General features: G+C 44.2%; 1 protein-coding gene across 3 annotated transcripts in view; it reads right to left on the minus strand.

Moving 5' to 3' along the window:
- The window catches only part of PRKCB (protein kinase C beta), a 312,172-nt gene that overhangs the window by 75,434 nt on the left and 219,923 nt on the right, over positions 1 to 16,815 (minus strand). For all 3 annotated transcript variants that reach the window (XM_022588515.3, XM_022588514.3, XM_022588513.3), the window contains exons 8-9: positions 12,744 to 12,840; positions 5,643 to 5,789 (exon numbers count right to left, since the gene is read on the minus strand). In XM_022588515.3, the coding sequence (XP_022444223.1) occupies positions 5,643 to 5,789; positions 12,744 to 12,840 (244 nt within the window). The remainder of the gene's footprint in view (positions 1 to 5,642; positions 5,790 to 12,743; positions 12,841 to 16,815) is intronic.

The raw sequence follows: 16,815 nt of genomic DNA on the forward strand, positions 1-16,815 counted from the left end.
GAAGAGATAAATGTAATACCGGGGCACTCAGTTTCTAAAGGCTTGCCACTTTTCCTTTTAATTTTATAAGCTGCTGACTTCTTCCTACTTGATTTATTCCTGGCTTATGCTATGCTTCAGGAAAAGCAGCACTAACACCTGGCACGTTCCATGATTTGAACACAAGGAAATGTCATCGAGAAGAGAAGCTTAAAGTTTTTTGTTTGTGGGGCATGAAAATTGGGAGTTCTAAAGGTTAAAGTCAGAAGGTCTTTCATGTCACCAAGAATTCCAACCAGAGCTGAAAAGTAGGGCATATGGCTGAGACAACTATCTTTCCGTCAAAATTGTTCTCCCAGTGTCCCTTGCACTGAGTCATGTGACTAAATTCTCTGTAATAGCGTGTAGGCAGAAGTGATGGGTGCCACTTCCAAACCAAGGCTTTTACGAAGCAGCTTGTGCCTCCTCTGTACTCTTTCCCCCCCGCACTCTGAGTATAGACAAAAACAAGGCTGTAGGGATTGATGGGGCTGTGTAAGATGGAAGGAACCCGGGTCACTTAATCACCATATGGAGAGCGTGGGTGAGGCCAGGAACACCCATCTTGGACTGTTACATGAATGAACATTAAACTTCTATTGCGTCGGCGCCAGTATAGATGTAGGGGTCTTTTTGTTATGGCAGTTGGATCCACCCTAACTAATAAAGGAGGTTAGGTGTGTGGGGTCTGGAAGAAGAGATGTTCTTTTTTTTTTTGCCACGCTGCATGTGGGATCTTAGTTCCCCAACCAGGCATCAAAACCGTGGCCCCTGCATTAGCACAGAATCTTAACCACTGGACCGTCAGGGAAGTCCCAGAAGGGACATTCTGAGATTTCCACTTACTCCCTCCCCTCTTTGCACAGTTAACTTAGCTCATCCTTTAGATAAAGCTCAAGAGCCTCTTCCTCCCAGAAGCCTTCCCTGACTTTGGCCAGGGCCGATCCCACTCCCGCAGGCTCTCCCAGCAGACGGCAAACATCACGGCTGTACTTTATATCTGTTAGTGTGATTTTTTTTTGGATTAACGTTTACACTCCCACTGGGTTTTTAAGTATGCATTTTTCAAAATTCATAGAATGATACACTTCCTTGTGCATTTTGTTGTACGTAAATTTTATTACCTTAAAATGATCAAAAACAAATATTGAATTCTGCTTAAATGAAATGCATGCTGAAGAGTTCAGGGGAGAAGTGTACCGATATCTGCATCTTGGTTTGAAACGCATTAAAAAATGGGTTGACAAAGAGATGGAGAGACATGTGATCGCGCATATACAGTCAAATGCTGGCTGCAGAATCTAGGTATTGGGTATTATGGGTGTTCACTGTATAATTCTTTTAACTTTTCTGTATTTTTAAAGTTTTTCCTAATAAAATGTTGGGGGGAAGTTCAAAGAGAGTAGGAGCTATGAGTACGTTCCATAAATAGAATTATTCTGTGTACAGTGTATTTTATATTACTAATCATAATGTTCTGTGATTTGCTTCTATTTCTACTTGATACTGTGTCATGGACATCTGTCCATGATGACAGATAGACAGACAGACAGAGATACGAGAGACACAAAGACCTCATCCTTTTGAAGGTATCATGGATACACCATTATATGTTTAACTTTCACACTACCGATAAACATTTGGGCTATTTTCATTTTTTTCTATTACTGATCTTTTCCTATGATAGCTCTTCTTTATGTTAGCTCTAGGTCCACCACAACATGTTCCTGCCCTCCCCACACCACCAACCCCCCCAGCAGGCCAGTATCCTCCACAGGCAGGAGCCCACGAGTATAAGAAAATAATAAGAAAGCCCTCATTCAAACTTCCCAGCATGATTTTCTAAAAACATCTGGATCATACAAATCAGTACCACAAGCACATCTGAAGTCTCAGAAAGCAAGTGATACTAGCATTAATTAAATATCCAATGGATATTTATTATGGCACTTTAGAATTAGGGGAATCAAGTCTGTAAGGTACAGAGCTGTATTTGTGCTGTGTATACACCTTATCAGAGACTTGCTGTTTTACTTTATAAGCCCCACTTGTATAATCAGTCTGAACAGTGCATATCTGCCCAATTTATATATCTGGAGCACAATTTTAACTGCAGAAATCACTCGACAACCACAGAGGTAAAATTCTTGAAAAGTGTAAAGGTTGGCAAAGCAGAAGTCAAAGGTTCAAGAAATCAGAAAAAATAGAGAGGATAAAGCTATAAAAATAAACATTAAATAACAAATGAATAATACATGCAAATGCTCTGCAACAAAAGTTCTAGAGGGCGTCTATCTCCAAGTAAGCCAGACATGCCAAGAGGCCCTGCCCTGGTGCGATAACGCTCCCAGGGAAACACTTTCACGTGGTCAGGAAAGCAAACTCTCCAAATTTTTCTTCTTTTTAAAGTTTTTGAAACAGGGTTTACTCATTTAGAACTCAATGGCCTTCACACTTGCTTTGCCCCTTGTTTCATTTTCATAGGTCTTAGCAAAATGCTTGTGTCTCTCCCTAGTCGCTCCACAAATTATTACTGTCTCTAAGAGCATGTTTTTCTGGGCCAGATCTGATACAGTGGGCCTGCGGGAGGGGAGGTGTGAACAGATTACCCAACGGTCCCTGTCTTTCATCTTTGGCGGGGGAGCAGTTACTGCTGCTGTGTTCTTCCATTTAAGGGGGTTGATGTATATATCCCACAAGACTGAAAAATGGTAAAAGTAGGCATTCAAATATAAAACCACATTAATTTAAAACCGCGACTGGCAAAACAAGAGTTGCAAAGGATTACTCTATGTTTTAAAGGATGGTAGAGGTTTTTGTTATTCTAGCTTGCTTTCATGACATACTGTTGTCTTCCTCTGTGATTTATTTGATACCACATCCCCAGTCTGGAACAGAACTCTCAATTAGTATAACAGTTTCCATGGAAACATACGATCTATTCTCTCTCATTCCCTCACTGTTCCCCAAGACCCACTCTCCCACTTCTCTACCCACCCCCCAACCCCAATCCTTTCTGTAAGACCCTCCAGAACTTCCATTCCTCAATCAAAAACTCTCCAATCTGTACTGCTGAGTGATCAAAAAGGTGAAGAAATATGTGTGTGGTCTGCTAACTTTTGAGGCAACAAGGACAAGAATAAATATGCATATTTCTATTCGTTAAATTAGCAGAGAGAAACTGGAAAGATGCAAATTAACAAAACAGTTTGTATACGGAGGGCAGTAGCAGCGAGGGGGCACAGAAGGATGTGAACCTGAGTGGGAGCAAAAGACTTCTCAGTGTTTATCCTTTTAATATAATTTTAATTATGAACCACGTGAAAACACTGCTTATTAAAAATATAATTTAATTTTTTAAAACTCCCCGGCAGCCTCAGCTTATTAGAACCTCCTCTTCATTTAGGCTTCATTCTTCCTTGTCATCAGGGAAACACCCCCATCTTTGAAATCTAAATGCCTTTAGTCTTCCTAGCATTTTAAATCTATTGGCCTCACCCACTTGTTTCTCATCCCTAGGCCTCTAGACTCCTTCTTCCTCCCCAAGGTTATAACCCTCTTTCTGCTCTGACTTCCTTCCAGTCTGGATGTCCTTTTTATTCATTTATTCAGGACACTTTTGCTGAGTACCTGCTAGAACAGGCTCTGTTGGATCTGCAGTGGGCATCCCTCTTCCCAGAAGCCTTGACTCCCTTATCACTGGGATCTTCTAGGGCACCGATCCTGCTAATCACCATCCTTAGCTCAAATCCACCATCTACTTCTCCATCTCCACCCCCAGGCTGCTCAGAGCTGCTGGCAAAAAGGACACAGTGGCATGGACCTCCACCATCACTACTGCTTATTCTCTAGCCTTTTGGACTCCAGGCTGCTCAGCAATCTTATTCCGTGTTCCTACTCTCTATTCTCACTCCCTGCCGAGGCTCTTCAAACTTTGGGCCACCACCTCAGATTCCTTAGTCCATCACAGCAGATGGATGGACCTTGTGGCCCATAGAGGAAATTCACGCACTCAGTCTAGACCCTGAATGAATTCGATCCACAGGCACTGGAAGTACACTGGTGAACATGACAGGGCTCCTGGCTCTGGTGGGGCTCAGATCTTAGAACAAGGAGACAAACCAACAAACAAGCAAGAGAAGTATCATCTGGTGATGGGTGCTAGGAGAGAGTTCAGTATAATGGAGAATGAATGAGTGGCTCTTTCAGTGGCAGTTAGGGAAGACTTCTCAGAAGAGGTGATATCTAAGTAGAGATGGGAATTACAAGAAAGAGCCAGCTCTGCAAAGAATAAAGCGAACAGCATCACAAAAGCTCGAAGAGAGGAGGGAGCTTTGTATGTCTCAAAGAACCTCATGCGGCCCAAGCACAATGGGTGATGGGGAGAAGCAAAGGAAAAGAAGGTATCAAACAGAGAACAATTTAAACTGATCAGAATTTAAAGGGTGATGTAAGCCAAGGACACAGTAAAGAATTTATTCTACTTGTGAAGTCATTGGAGGGTTTTAAGCATGGGAGTGATTTGACCTAATGTAAGTTTTTAAAAATAACTATGGCTGCTGCAAAGAAGTGTATTAATTATAGGTCACAAGAGTGGAAGCAGGGAAACCAGTTAGGAATGTCTGCAGTGGTCCAGACAGTATTGTATGGCATAGATTAGGGCTGCATTAGTGAAGATGGAGAGAACTCGGTAAATTCATGATATGCTTTGGAGGAGGACCTATCCAGACTAACTAATGGATTAGGCACGGCTGGGGTAAGGGGAGGACAAAGAGGAGGCAAGGATAACTCCCAGATTTTTGACTTAAGCTACAGAGATGGGGAAGAAATTTGATATTTTTGCACACCTAAGTTCATGGTCTGAGATTGATATGAGACATACTGGTGGCACACACAGGGATTAAAAGACTCACAACACTAAACAAGTCAGGAATACTTATAACACAATCTCAACTTCAGTAAAACTGCATCTCCTAGTACCTATAATAGCATCCAGAATCACTCTACGAGTCCCAGGTCATCCTTCAACTGTGCTGCTGTTCGAAAAGAACCATCTCCATTCTCAGCTGCAAGAGTAATCTTTTCCCAAACCAAATCTGATCATGTCGCTTCTCTGCTTAAGACTTTCAGTGGCTCCCCTCTGCGCTGTGAATAAAATCCAAACTTCTCATCACAGATTCTAAGGCTTTGCATGATCAGGCCCCTCCCACCTCTGCAACCTCACATCCTGCAACCTCCCCCTGCTGATGACATTTTGGCCCCAGCACCTTCTGATGGTGCCTAGAATGTGCCCAGCCCTTGCCTACCTCAGGGCCTTTGCACTTGCCGTTCTCGCCGCTGCGAACATTCCTTCCTAGCTCTTTGAATGTATGGCTGGTTCATTCTCATCCTTCAGGTCTCAGTTTCTACATCACTTCCTCAATCTGAGTGGGTCCCTTCTTGATCTGTCTGTGACACAGCACTCCATTCATTTCCTTCACAGTATTCGTTACCAACTGTAGTGTAGCTCTATTTACTTTTCACTCTCTCCCTCACTGGAATGTAAGCCCCATATGAACAGCAAATGTGCCTGCCTTGTTAGCTGTTCCTTCTGGAGCAGGTGCCACCACCCAGCCATACTGTACCTTGCCAAAGCTGCCTTTTCCAAGCACCATCAGGAAGTTAAAATCGGTCAGTTTCATCCGGTCCCTGTTCCCGTTGTTGTCAAATTTGGATATGGTGTTAGTCGTCTTTTCTTCAGGAGTCTTGGTCCCCTGATTGATCTTGGCCCTCTGGAGGGAGAAGCACACAGAAAACATCATCAGAGTTTGAGGATGCCCTTGTACGTGCTCAAACTCACGTATAGGCCGCAAGCTGTGGTTCCTGCAGCTCATGCCCCCAGCTTGGTGAAAAGCATGGCCCAGCTTCCACAGTGCAGACCCAAAATGCGGAGGCCAGCCTTGGCACCTCATTCCTCTTTCATCCCTCGTGTCTCATCCACCACCAGGAACAGTCACTGCTTCCTCCCAGCTGTCTCTAGAATGCCTTCTTCTTTCCATCTCCACCAATACCAGCTGTCATCATCTCTCACCTGGACAACCCACCTTGGTTCCCTCCACACTGGGCTTTACATGTAGTCACAGTGATCTTCCACTTCTTCATACTCAACCAAGTCACCACCTGCTTAAAATGCTTTGGTAGTGACCCATGATTTTTAGGATAAAAGACTTCGGTGATTTCACTGGCCCAGATGGCCCAGTATGATCAGGCTCTACCTGCTTCTCCAACCTCTTCAACATTTTCTCGGCTCCTTCTTCCCTGAAACACAGCTTCGTCCTCCTTTCACATCTTTGAGTCCCAGTTCCCTCCCACTTCAGGGCCTTTGCACCTACTGTTGCTCCTGTGTGGATGACTATTCTCTCCCTTTCGCCAACCTAGTTACCTCCCGCTCCACGTTTTCACTTCCTCGGGGGAGCCTTCCTTGATTCTCTCTGTCAGCATGGGCTGTGCCTATGTGCTCCCTTCATCCACCTCACTTCCCATTTACACTGCATGATAACTGTCTGTTCACTTGTTTTCCCCAACAGACTGGAAACCTGCCAGGGCAGGGAATATGTCTCATTCTCCGCAATTGCTCTGACAACTAGCACACTTTCTAGTTAAATATTTTGTTGGATAAATGGATGGATGAGGCCCATGTTTGTCCTCAGTGCAACGGGGTAGGGGCCTGCTGCTGTGCGCAGCAGAATGACGACTCAGAATGGCAGCAAACGCTGTGAAAGCAGGGGAGAATAGGAGGCCAGAATATTTGCGATTGGAGTCTAAAGTGGGGGATGTCTTGTAGGACTGAGCCCTTAACCTATGGGGTCTGCACTAACTCCAGGTAGCTAGCGCCGAAACTGAATTAAATTGTAGAACACCTAGTTGGTGCCCACAGAGAAGTGGAGAACTTCTTGGTGTGGAAAACCCACACACTTGGTATCGGAGGTATTGTGAGAGTGTCAAGTTTTCCTCTATAGGGTATGTAGTTTTTAGCATCCAGCTTCTTTCACTCATCCTAATGGCCTTGAAATTCACTCATGCTGTTGCTTGAATCAGTGATTTGTTCTTTGTACTGCTAAGTAGCATTCACTGTTTACATTTATTCATTCTTCTGTTATGGGCATTTGTGTTGTCTCCACTTTTTGGCTGCTAACAAGGCTGCTGTGAGCATTCTTGGTCCAGTTATCTTGTAGTAAAGATATGTTAAGATTTAAATGTCTCTGGGACGACCAAGTGTAAATAAATACCCAGTAAACAGTTGTATTATGTGGTTTTCGGGTTAAGAAATGACATAAGAACTGGAGACAGGGACCTCCCTGGTGGCACAGTGGTTAAGAATCCGCCTGCCAATGCAGGAGACACGGGTTTGAGCCCTGGTCCGGGAAGATCCCACATGCCGTGGAGCACCTAAGCCTGTGCACCACAACTACTGAGCCTGCGCTCTAGAGCCTGCAAGCCAAACTACTGAAGTCCGCACACCCTAGAGCCTGTGCACCGCAACTACTGAACCTGCGTGCTGCAACTACTGAAGCCTGCACGCCTAGAGCCTATGCTCTGCAAGAAGAGAAGCAACCACAATGAGAAGTCTGCACACCGCAACAAAGAGTAGCCCCCACTCGCTGTAACTAGAGAAAGCCTGCACGCAACAACAAAGACCCGACGCAGCCCCCCAAAAAATCATTAAAAAAACCCACCCAAAACTGGAGACAGATTTGGGGGTTAAAGCCTAGAGGGGGTAGTTAAAACCAGATCATTAGGGAAATTGCAAACAAGAAAAGAGCCTCAAACAGAAGTTGCATTGCTTTTTCAGGGCCATGTCCTCCCATAATCCCAAATTCTCACCCTCCAGCCCCCAGAGATTTTCCCAGGCTATCCTGATCCAAACATATCCCTCCCTCCCTCCCACCATCCCTGCTTTATTATGATGTCTCCCATCTTCTCTGAGTCTCAACTCAGGACCCACCCACTTCACACACTCCAATCTCCAGCCTGTGAAGATCCACATCCTGACTGTCCCTGGTCCCCAGTCTCCGTTCCAGCCCTGAGGTTTGCTTCCATCCACCTGCAGGTCCCAGCACCCCCTGCCAGTGGAGCATGGGTGAGGTGCACACACTTCCCCATTTCTCCATCTGACTGCTTAGAGGAAAATTTTTCCCAGTTCTTCAAGGAGCAGCAAGTGTCCATCAGCTTGATTCCTCAGTCCTTCAAGCAACCTTCTCTCCTCTGAATTCCACGCTCCATCTCAATTTGCTTATGCGACTCTTCTCACAGTTACATGCTATAGACCGAGAATGTTTGTGTCTCCTGAAAGTTCATATGTTGACATCCTAACCCTCAAACGTGATGGTATTAGGAGATGGGGCCTGTGGAAGAGATTAGATCACGAGGGTGGAGTCCTCATGGGTGGGATTAGTGCCCTTATAGAAGAGGCCCCAGAAGAGTCCCCTTGCCCCTTCTGCCACATGAGGACATAGTAAGAAGAGGGCCATGGGGACTTCCCTGGCGGTCCAGTGGTTAGGACTCTGAGCTTCCACTGCAGGGGGCGTCTATCCCTGGTCAGGGAACTAAGATCCCACATGCTCTGGGCGTGGCCAAAACAAAACAAAACAAAAAGAGGGCCATGAAGCAGGAAGCAGCCCCTCACCAGACAACGATTCTGCCGGCACGCTGATCTTAGACTTTCCAGCCTCCAGAACTGTGAGAAATAAATGTTGTTTAAGCCACCCAGTCTATGGTATTTTTGTTATAAGAGTCTGAACTAAGACAGAGTGTTATCTCAGCCTCTAGATGCTAGATCAGAAGTCTAATAGCCTTATCGGTCTGGTCTGCACTAATATTTAAATTAGTTGAGATCTGTTAAAAATCAGGAGATGTCCTACAAAAACCCAAATCCCAGCTTCTTCTAAAGAAGCAGATCTGGCAAAACTGGGCCCCATCCATACGGATGGGGCTTTTAGATGGGACATGGGGTCTCCAGTTGACCGTCATCACCACCACACCCTGCTGTCTCACGCTAAGCTTTTCCCCCTTCTTGTTACCTTCTCAGTTCTAAAAACATTTGGGACAAGAACCCTGTCCTGTGTTCCTCCGAACTCCCATGTCTCCCAGCGGCCTCGCGCCTAGCAGGTCCTCCATCAAAGAACAAACATTTTTAAATTGAGGCCCAAATTTAAATGATCCTCTATCTTGCTGCGTTGGATACGGCTTCAGAAACAGGAATACACTAATGGTTGCCTTTTCATGTCTGTAATTTAGAGCCCTAGGACTTGGTGCTCAAAGATAAAGCAAAGAGACACGCTTCTGAGCAAAGAGCCCTGCCTGTTCCCAGACTGTGCTACGGGAGAGTGAAGGCGTCCCGGCTGCCTGGCTCCAGGGCCCCATCTCAGATGAGGAATGCCTTTCTTGGCTTAAACTAACCTCCACCCCTACAAGGAGCTCCAACGGCACTCCCATACCCAGCAGTGGCGGGAGACACCTCTGTAGGCTAGCGGTCCACGTAGATGCTCCCTAACCCCCAAGCAACCCTTCCAAAGACCGAAGGAGCAGGTCCTGAGCTTTATTTATTCCGGGGGGTGGTGAGGCAGGGAGAGGGCTGCTAAGGATAATAACCATCTGACATCTGAATGATATGACATGCCAGACACTGGTTTAAATGCTATCTCACTCACTCTTCACATAACCATGGGAGGTCAGAAGAGCCATGATACATACAGGTGGGGAATCAAAAGCTCAGAGAAATAAAGTCACCTGCCTTCAGCACCCAGCAAGGAAGGGACAGAGCTGGGATTCCAATCCAGGCAGGCTGGCTCTCGAACCACCTGAACAGAATAGGCTACGCGGCACGCATGTGGCTCCAGGTATCCAGCCAAGACCCCTGGGCCCTCTCCTCTCTATACCTGGGGCTGCTTGCCGCTTCCACCTGTGACTCTGCCTGCAGGCTCCTTTCCTGGTTGCAGGAGCAAGCACAGCCCACAAGCAGGCCAAGTTGAAAGTGCTGGCAGGTTAATACCCCTGGAAGCAGCCTTCAGCCAGTGATGGGAGGGGAGCTGGTGGATAATACTTCAGCTGCCTGTCCCTTGACTGCAAACGCTGCGGCCCGGTTAATCCCCGGCAGGATTAAACCCCAGCTGCCCACAGTGGTAACTTGCTGATCAGACATACTTTTCCAGCTCCCTTCCTTTCCCTGCCTCACTTTCCCACTGCTCTCGATGCTTCTTGGGCTCGCCTCCCAAAGAAACCACCTGCACTTGAATCCTTATAGTCTGTTTCTGGGGAAACTCAAAGTTAGACAATGACCAGCTGAGGGATATTAGAAAGTTGCTTAACCTCTCTGGGCCTCAGTTTCCTCATCTGTAAAAGATAAAGGGGGATGATAAAGGTACTGACCAGTCATGGTGGTTTTAAGGACTGAATTAAATGACTTAATATTTCTAAAGCACTTAAAACAATAAATGGCACATAGTAAGCACTTTATTAAATTAAAAAATTCTAAGCTTGTCAGAAGACCCATTCTGAACCATGCAAAATGGAGTCTTCCCTTCCCTGGCCCATCGGCAAGGCCACAGCCAGACAAAAGTCCCCAAACAGAGCCTCCTCCAATGTTCTGAAGCATACCATGTGTGGTAACTTCACCAAGCTCACCCTACCGTGAAATTCTATTACCCCAATTTCTGCAGCTCGATTTTACTGTCACTCAGAATTTCTCCAGATAAGAGGCTTGAAAGTAATTTCTGAGTCATTCTGGGGGCTAATTGGTTATTGCACAGGGATTACATTTCTCACGTCCAAGGTCAACTGAAATTCCTCTATGTGTCTGTGAACAATTTTCGGTCTCTTGGAAACATTTTTTTAATCAACAAACTATGGTGTGGAGCAATTACCACTCAGGCATAAGCAAGCATTTGCAGGCTCTTGCGGGAAATACAGGACACATTTTGTTGCACGCAGATAAAACAGTCCTTTCCTTCAAGCCAGTAACTGGCCCAGACAAATGCTCTGTTCATGTAGGAAATGTTTTCCTGGGTGTTCTGAAATGTCACCCTGGCTGCCCTAAGACAGAAGAAATCATTTTGCAAAACTGAGACTTCATTTTATACAAGAAAACACTGGTCTTGTTTTTTTCACCCACAAGAGGACATTTTTAACTCGGCAGCAAACGGACACCACTCCATCAGAAAGTTGAAGGAAGGAGAAGAAAAGGGTTCTCTGGAAGGCCTGCCCTCCTGTCCTAAAACGTTATCACTGTCCAGGTCTCGGCTCTCCTAGGAGGGAAAGTCCTTTCATCAACTCGTTTGGGCTTGAGCGAGCTGCTCTATAAGGATGAACCTCAGTGATCAAGTACACTGGAGAATGACTGTTAAGTCCAAGGCTAACATGTTTATTCCACTTGTTTCCATGAAGGGAAGTCCCACTGGGTCAGAACCGTCACCAGGTTTTACGGAGGGCACAGGCTCAAGACAAGGGTCAGTACACAAGTATGAGTCCTATCAAGTTGAGGGGACACTAAGATGGTTCTTGGAATAAATGCCAAAACCCTTGCTAGAGTCAGCAGTCCTTCTACTCTGACCCCACCCACCTCCCAGCCACACCGTGAACTCACCCTTTGCTCTCTCTTCTCTACCGACGCTGGCCTTCTTTCAGTGTCACAGAGTTGCTATATAACTCCCCACCACAGGGCCTTTGCACCTGTTCGCCTTTCTGAATGGAGTGCTCTTTTCCCCTCTTTACTTGGTTAACTTCCCTGTTGTTTCCTCAATGACTCCTTCCCTGTCCTCTCAGACAAGGTTACATTTCCCTCTTGTATCTTCTCAAAGGGCCATGGGCCTCTCTTTCACAGAACTTCACCTCGTCATATTTTGCTTCTATTTGCCTGTGTGATTACTTGATGAATAACAATGACAGTAACCTATTTCATTTTAGCTATTTTATACGTTTTTCAGAGTTAGTAGGCCATCATTGCTCATCTAGAATTGATGATTTCCCATCAGACTCAGTATAGTAAGTTTCTGTGAACAAAATAATGTGTTTTCCCTTACGAAACTACTTTAAAATCACTCAATACACATATAATGAAGGAACTCAAACCTATTTTCCCCAAAACGTTTTCTTTGTAAAACTGGGATGTCCTACATACCTACTAGTCTCATGTATGAAGTCTATTTGGCTCCAAAGAAGGGAAGGGGCTTATCTGGGGTAGAAGCAGACCAGCGCTATGGCCCAAGGTCAGAGCCAAGGGCTCTTAATCTTCGAGAAATGCATCCATGGGTATTTCACGGAGTCACCAGCACTATCAATTCCATTTGTTAATACAGCACCATCCTGCCGACAGATCCAAATCCAGATTCTATCCCTCAGCAAGCCTACTTGACTGAGCTTCCAAGATATCTCTACCCTGTCCACTGCTTTCATTCATCATTACTAACATCCCTGTCCAAGCCACCATCAAAATGACCTGGGTAGTCAATGAACACTCTCAAGGAAAAGTCTAAATCTGAATGAGGACAGGCAGGCAGAATGACTTTACAAGGCAGGGGACATTTAACTGGGGTCTTGAAGGATAAATAGGAGTTTTCTGGAAAGCAGAACCACATCGCAAAGGCACAGGGTCAGGAAAGGCCTTGGTAGAAACCACACCATAAACAAGAAAAACAGTACAGAGGCAGACTCAACCGGTTCCCACTGATGCCGAAAGAAAGACATCTCACCTCAAATTTCTGCCGCAGTTCCTCATTGCCCTCACTGCCTTCCGGTGGCACAGGTACGTTGAAGTACTCGCCTTCTTCCTGGCTAAGTAACTTAAACCTAAAGGGAGCAAAGGAAAGATAAATTCCATGACTCTACTTAATATAATTTTGTTGATTAGGATAAGGGAGGGAAGTCTATAGAAAGCTCTACTTTAAAAACATGTGTTGACTACCAAACGTAAGGTAAAGAGCTAGTGGGAAGCAGCCGCATAGCACAGGGAGATCAGCTCGGTGCTTTGTGACCGCCTGGAGGGGTGGGATAGGGAGGGTGGGAGGGAGGGAAATGCAAGAGGGAAGAGATATGGGAACATATGCATACATATAACTGATTCATTTTGTTGTAAAGCAGAAACTAACACACCATTGTAAAGCAATTATACTCCAATAAAAATGTTAAAAAAACAAAAACATGTGTTGAGGGTTTTTTGTTTTGGGGTGTGTGTGTGTGTGTGTGTGTGTGTGTGTAGCCAGGGACACTATATATTTTTATAACCATCAGAAACACATCAGAAAAAAATGGGTTTATAGGACGCAAGGTTCTCTGTCTCTCTAAACACACACAGACACACATAATTTTCTTGATTATATCATTCAGTGTTTCTACCTACTTTTTTGGTCCATTATGTGCTTTCTGATTCTGAAAGAATGTTGAGGATCTCCCACCATCAACGTATTCCTATCACGCTGTCCCAGCATTTCTATCCCCTTTCACATGCTGCCACCCGGCCATCCCAGCACTTGGATGACTCTGGTCTTGTCTCACTGACGCCGTTTTTCTATGCAGAAACCTTCCCAAAGTGCTCGGTAGTCAAGCTCCTGAGAAAGTACACAAGCCCTGGAGTCAAACTATGCCTGGGTCCAAATCTCACCTCTTCCCTTGCCTCTTTGGATAACTGAAGCTAGGTAGGCCCTCTGAGCCTCGATTTTTCTCATCAATAAATAGGAATAAAAGTCTTTTTCATAGGATGACTGTGAAGCTGAGACGTGATGATGCATGTAAAATGATAAGCCTGGTGCCTGGCATTTAGCAAGTGTTCAATAAAAGGTATCATCATCATTGTTACTGATATTAATATTACTATAATAAACAAGATGGTTTCGGTTTGTTTCTAGACCACAAAGATGTTTCCATCTAGTCAGACTGAGATGAGTGTGAGGAAGGAAAAGGGACACTCCCAAGGCACTAGAGTCAGCAGGGGGGAAAAGAACCCAAAACTCCTCACCCCCAGAGACTTTCTAACCAGAATTTACAATTTTCATCACAATTTTTTTCTCCATTCACAAATCTTCCTAGGCAAGCTTCTAAAAATAGAGAGATAGGTGACTCAAAGCAGAGATGACAATTTGAGCCTGGACACCTCCACATTTAATATTCAGTGCTCATCTTCCAAACTGCCAAAGAAATTACCTAAATAAATACAAAAGTAAGAGAACATCTGTATCTTTGCTGGGAATCAAGAAGGGTGTTATACACACAGCAGGGACTTCCAGAAAGTTCTGCAAATTAAAGTATTAGTAAGAGAGCACGGAGCAGTGTTTGGCAAAATTCCTCCAGCTTTGTGGATTTTGCTAAATCTGGATGTTATTTTTGACAATGTTTTTCATTAAATCGCCTTTTCAAATAATAACTTCACTTTAAAAAGACACTTTATATCTCTTCTTTGTAAAGAAAGCCAACAACACTTGTTACAAGCAGAAAGTATGTATCTGTAAAAAATGAAGCATACGCAAATCAAAGCTACTCAAAGCCAAGTAGATGGTGTTGCTTACCAAAGGCTCTGAGACTAATACCTGCCCCTTTTATTAAAATGGGGGATCAGCAAGCAGCAAGGGTTAAAGAGTATTAAGGATACACCAGCGCCCTCTGAGACTTTCTCTGCAGTAAACTCAAGAACTGAAGCAACACCAACAAAAGAATAGTTTTGGGACTTCCCTGGCGGTCCGGTGGTTAAGACTCCACGTTCCCAATGCAGGAGACACGGGTTTGATCCCTCGGGGAACTAAGATCCTGCATGCTGCATGGCGCGGCCAATAAATAAATAAGTAAGTAAGTAAGTAAGTAAACTAAATTTAAAAAAAAAAGAAAGAATAGCTTTGTCAGGATACAATTCAATATGGCTGATGCCCCAACCATGTACTACCTAAGCCATTTGGGGCCCCATACTTTGGAAAATACACATCAAAGAGGATTGACCAGCTGTGATCAGCCAGTGGGAACCTCAACAGGACCCCACTAACAACCCTGGAACAGACCAGCAGGGACTAGACGAGGGTCAAAAATGCCGAACTATATTCAGCAAGTACAGGACACGTCAGCACCTGGGGCATTGGTTAGAGCATGGCACCACCACCTCACGGTTGCTGTGGCCAGTATGCTGTCACTATGGCCTCCAAATACGGACAATTGTGCCCATTAGAAAAGAAGAGCAGGAACCCCTTCCGACTTTGAGATGCACAAAACCAACAGGGGGAAGATGCCCCTCCATGGGGCAGTAGGGCTGCCTGCCGTGCAGCTGACTCCAGCCGTAGCCCTCTCCCAAATATCTACAGGACCAGGACCCTCGATCCAACAAAGAAGATCTCCAAAAAATACAAAAGGCTCCTTTCTCCCTTCATCTGGATGTGAAAGATTAGAACAGGGACACTCAACATTTCTGTGTTCACCCTTCTATAAGGAGGGCATGTGGAAAACTCATTAAAATAAAGAGAAACGATGAGGAATCAGATTCCCATGAAATAGAACTGGTGCCAAAAGAGAGAAAATTCCAGAAAATATCTAACTCATATTTTCAATGAGATCCAAGAGGTTGATGCATCTATGAAGCGGCAACAATCTGAGCTTAGGAAAGACTACTTTCAGAAGAAAAATATAATTAGTAAATTTTAAAATCCATAGGAGACAGTAAACACTAGGATGGATAATTCAGAAAACAACTAGTGAATCAGTGGATAAACTAGAGAACTTTTTCTGGCAGTTGGCTTGATATTTATTATATTAATCAGAGTTGAATGGAATGCTTTATGTATTACTAAGAAAAAAATGCATATTACCAGAATTAACCTACAACATCAAAGAGGGGAATATTGCAACATACATTTCAGCAAAGATATAGTATTATCCTTCTTACATAAAAAGTTCTTCTAGGGCTTCCCTGATGGCGCAGTAGTTGAGGGTCCACCTGCTGATGCAGGGGACACGGGTTCACGCCCCGGTCCGGGAAGATCCCACATGCCGTGGAGCGGCTGGTCCCGTGAGCCATGGCCGCTGAGCCTGCGCGTCCGGAGCCTGTGCTCCGCAATGGGAGAGGCCACAACAGTGAGAGGCCCGCGTACCGCAAAAAAAAAAAGTTCTTCTAAATTAATAAGAAAATGATAGGCAAAACACCGGAAATAGTCACTTATAAATACAAAAAAAAGGCAATATACAAATGAAAACATTCAACATAATTAGTAACAAATGTATGTATAATAATAATAAATATTTATATTATAAAATAAGAAAAGTATATATAAAAACGTGTATCATATTATGTATATTATGTAAATATGTATAATTAGTAACAAAATATGTATAGCCTTTGCATCATCTTTGAAATTTATAATACCAGATGTTGACAAGTGTGAGTGAAATGAAAAGTCTCACACAGCATTGGTGAGGATGTAAATTGACTGAAAAAAATTACAGAACATTATGGCAAATACTTGAATAATGCATATGGTCTCAAAGCCATTGATTCCAGGCTTAGGAATTTATTAGGAAATAATTAAAGCCATGCCCAAAGGTTTCACTATAAGTATGTTTACTGTAGAATTATTTATATAGGTAAGCATTGCATATCTTATAATAAGAATATGTAAATATGTAAATTGAGGCTGATCTATAAGAATGGACTATATGAAGCTACTAAAAATGATGTTGCCTAAGATTACTGAATGATAGGGAAAAGGGTTCATAATGTATTGTTAGGTGAAAAATGCACACTGCCAAACAGTATGGACAGTAAGTTTTCATTTTTGTTTCATACACACACAC

The sequence above is a fragment of the Delphinapterus leucas genome, chromosome 15, assembly GCF_059928025.1.
Source record: "Delphinapterus leucas isolate spDelLeu-1000000601 "Yukka" chromosome 15, BTC_Dleu_Yukka2, whole genome shotgun sequence".
Lineage (NCBI taxonomy): Eukaryota > Metazoa > Chordata > Mammalia > Artiodactyla > Monodontidae > Delphinapterus > Delphinapterus leucas.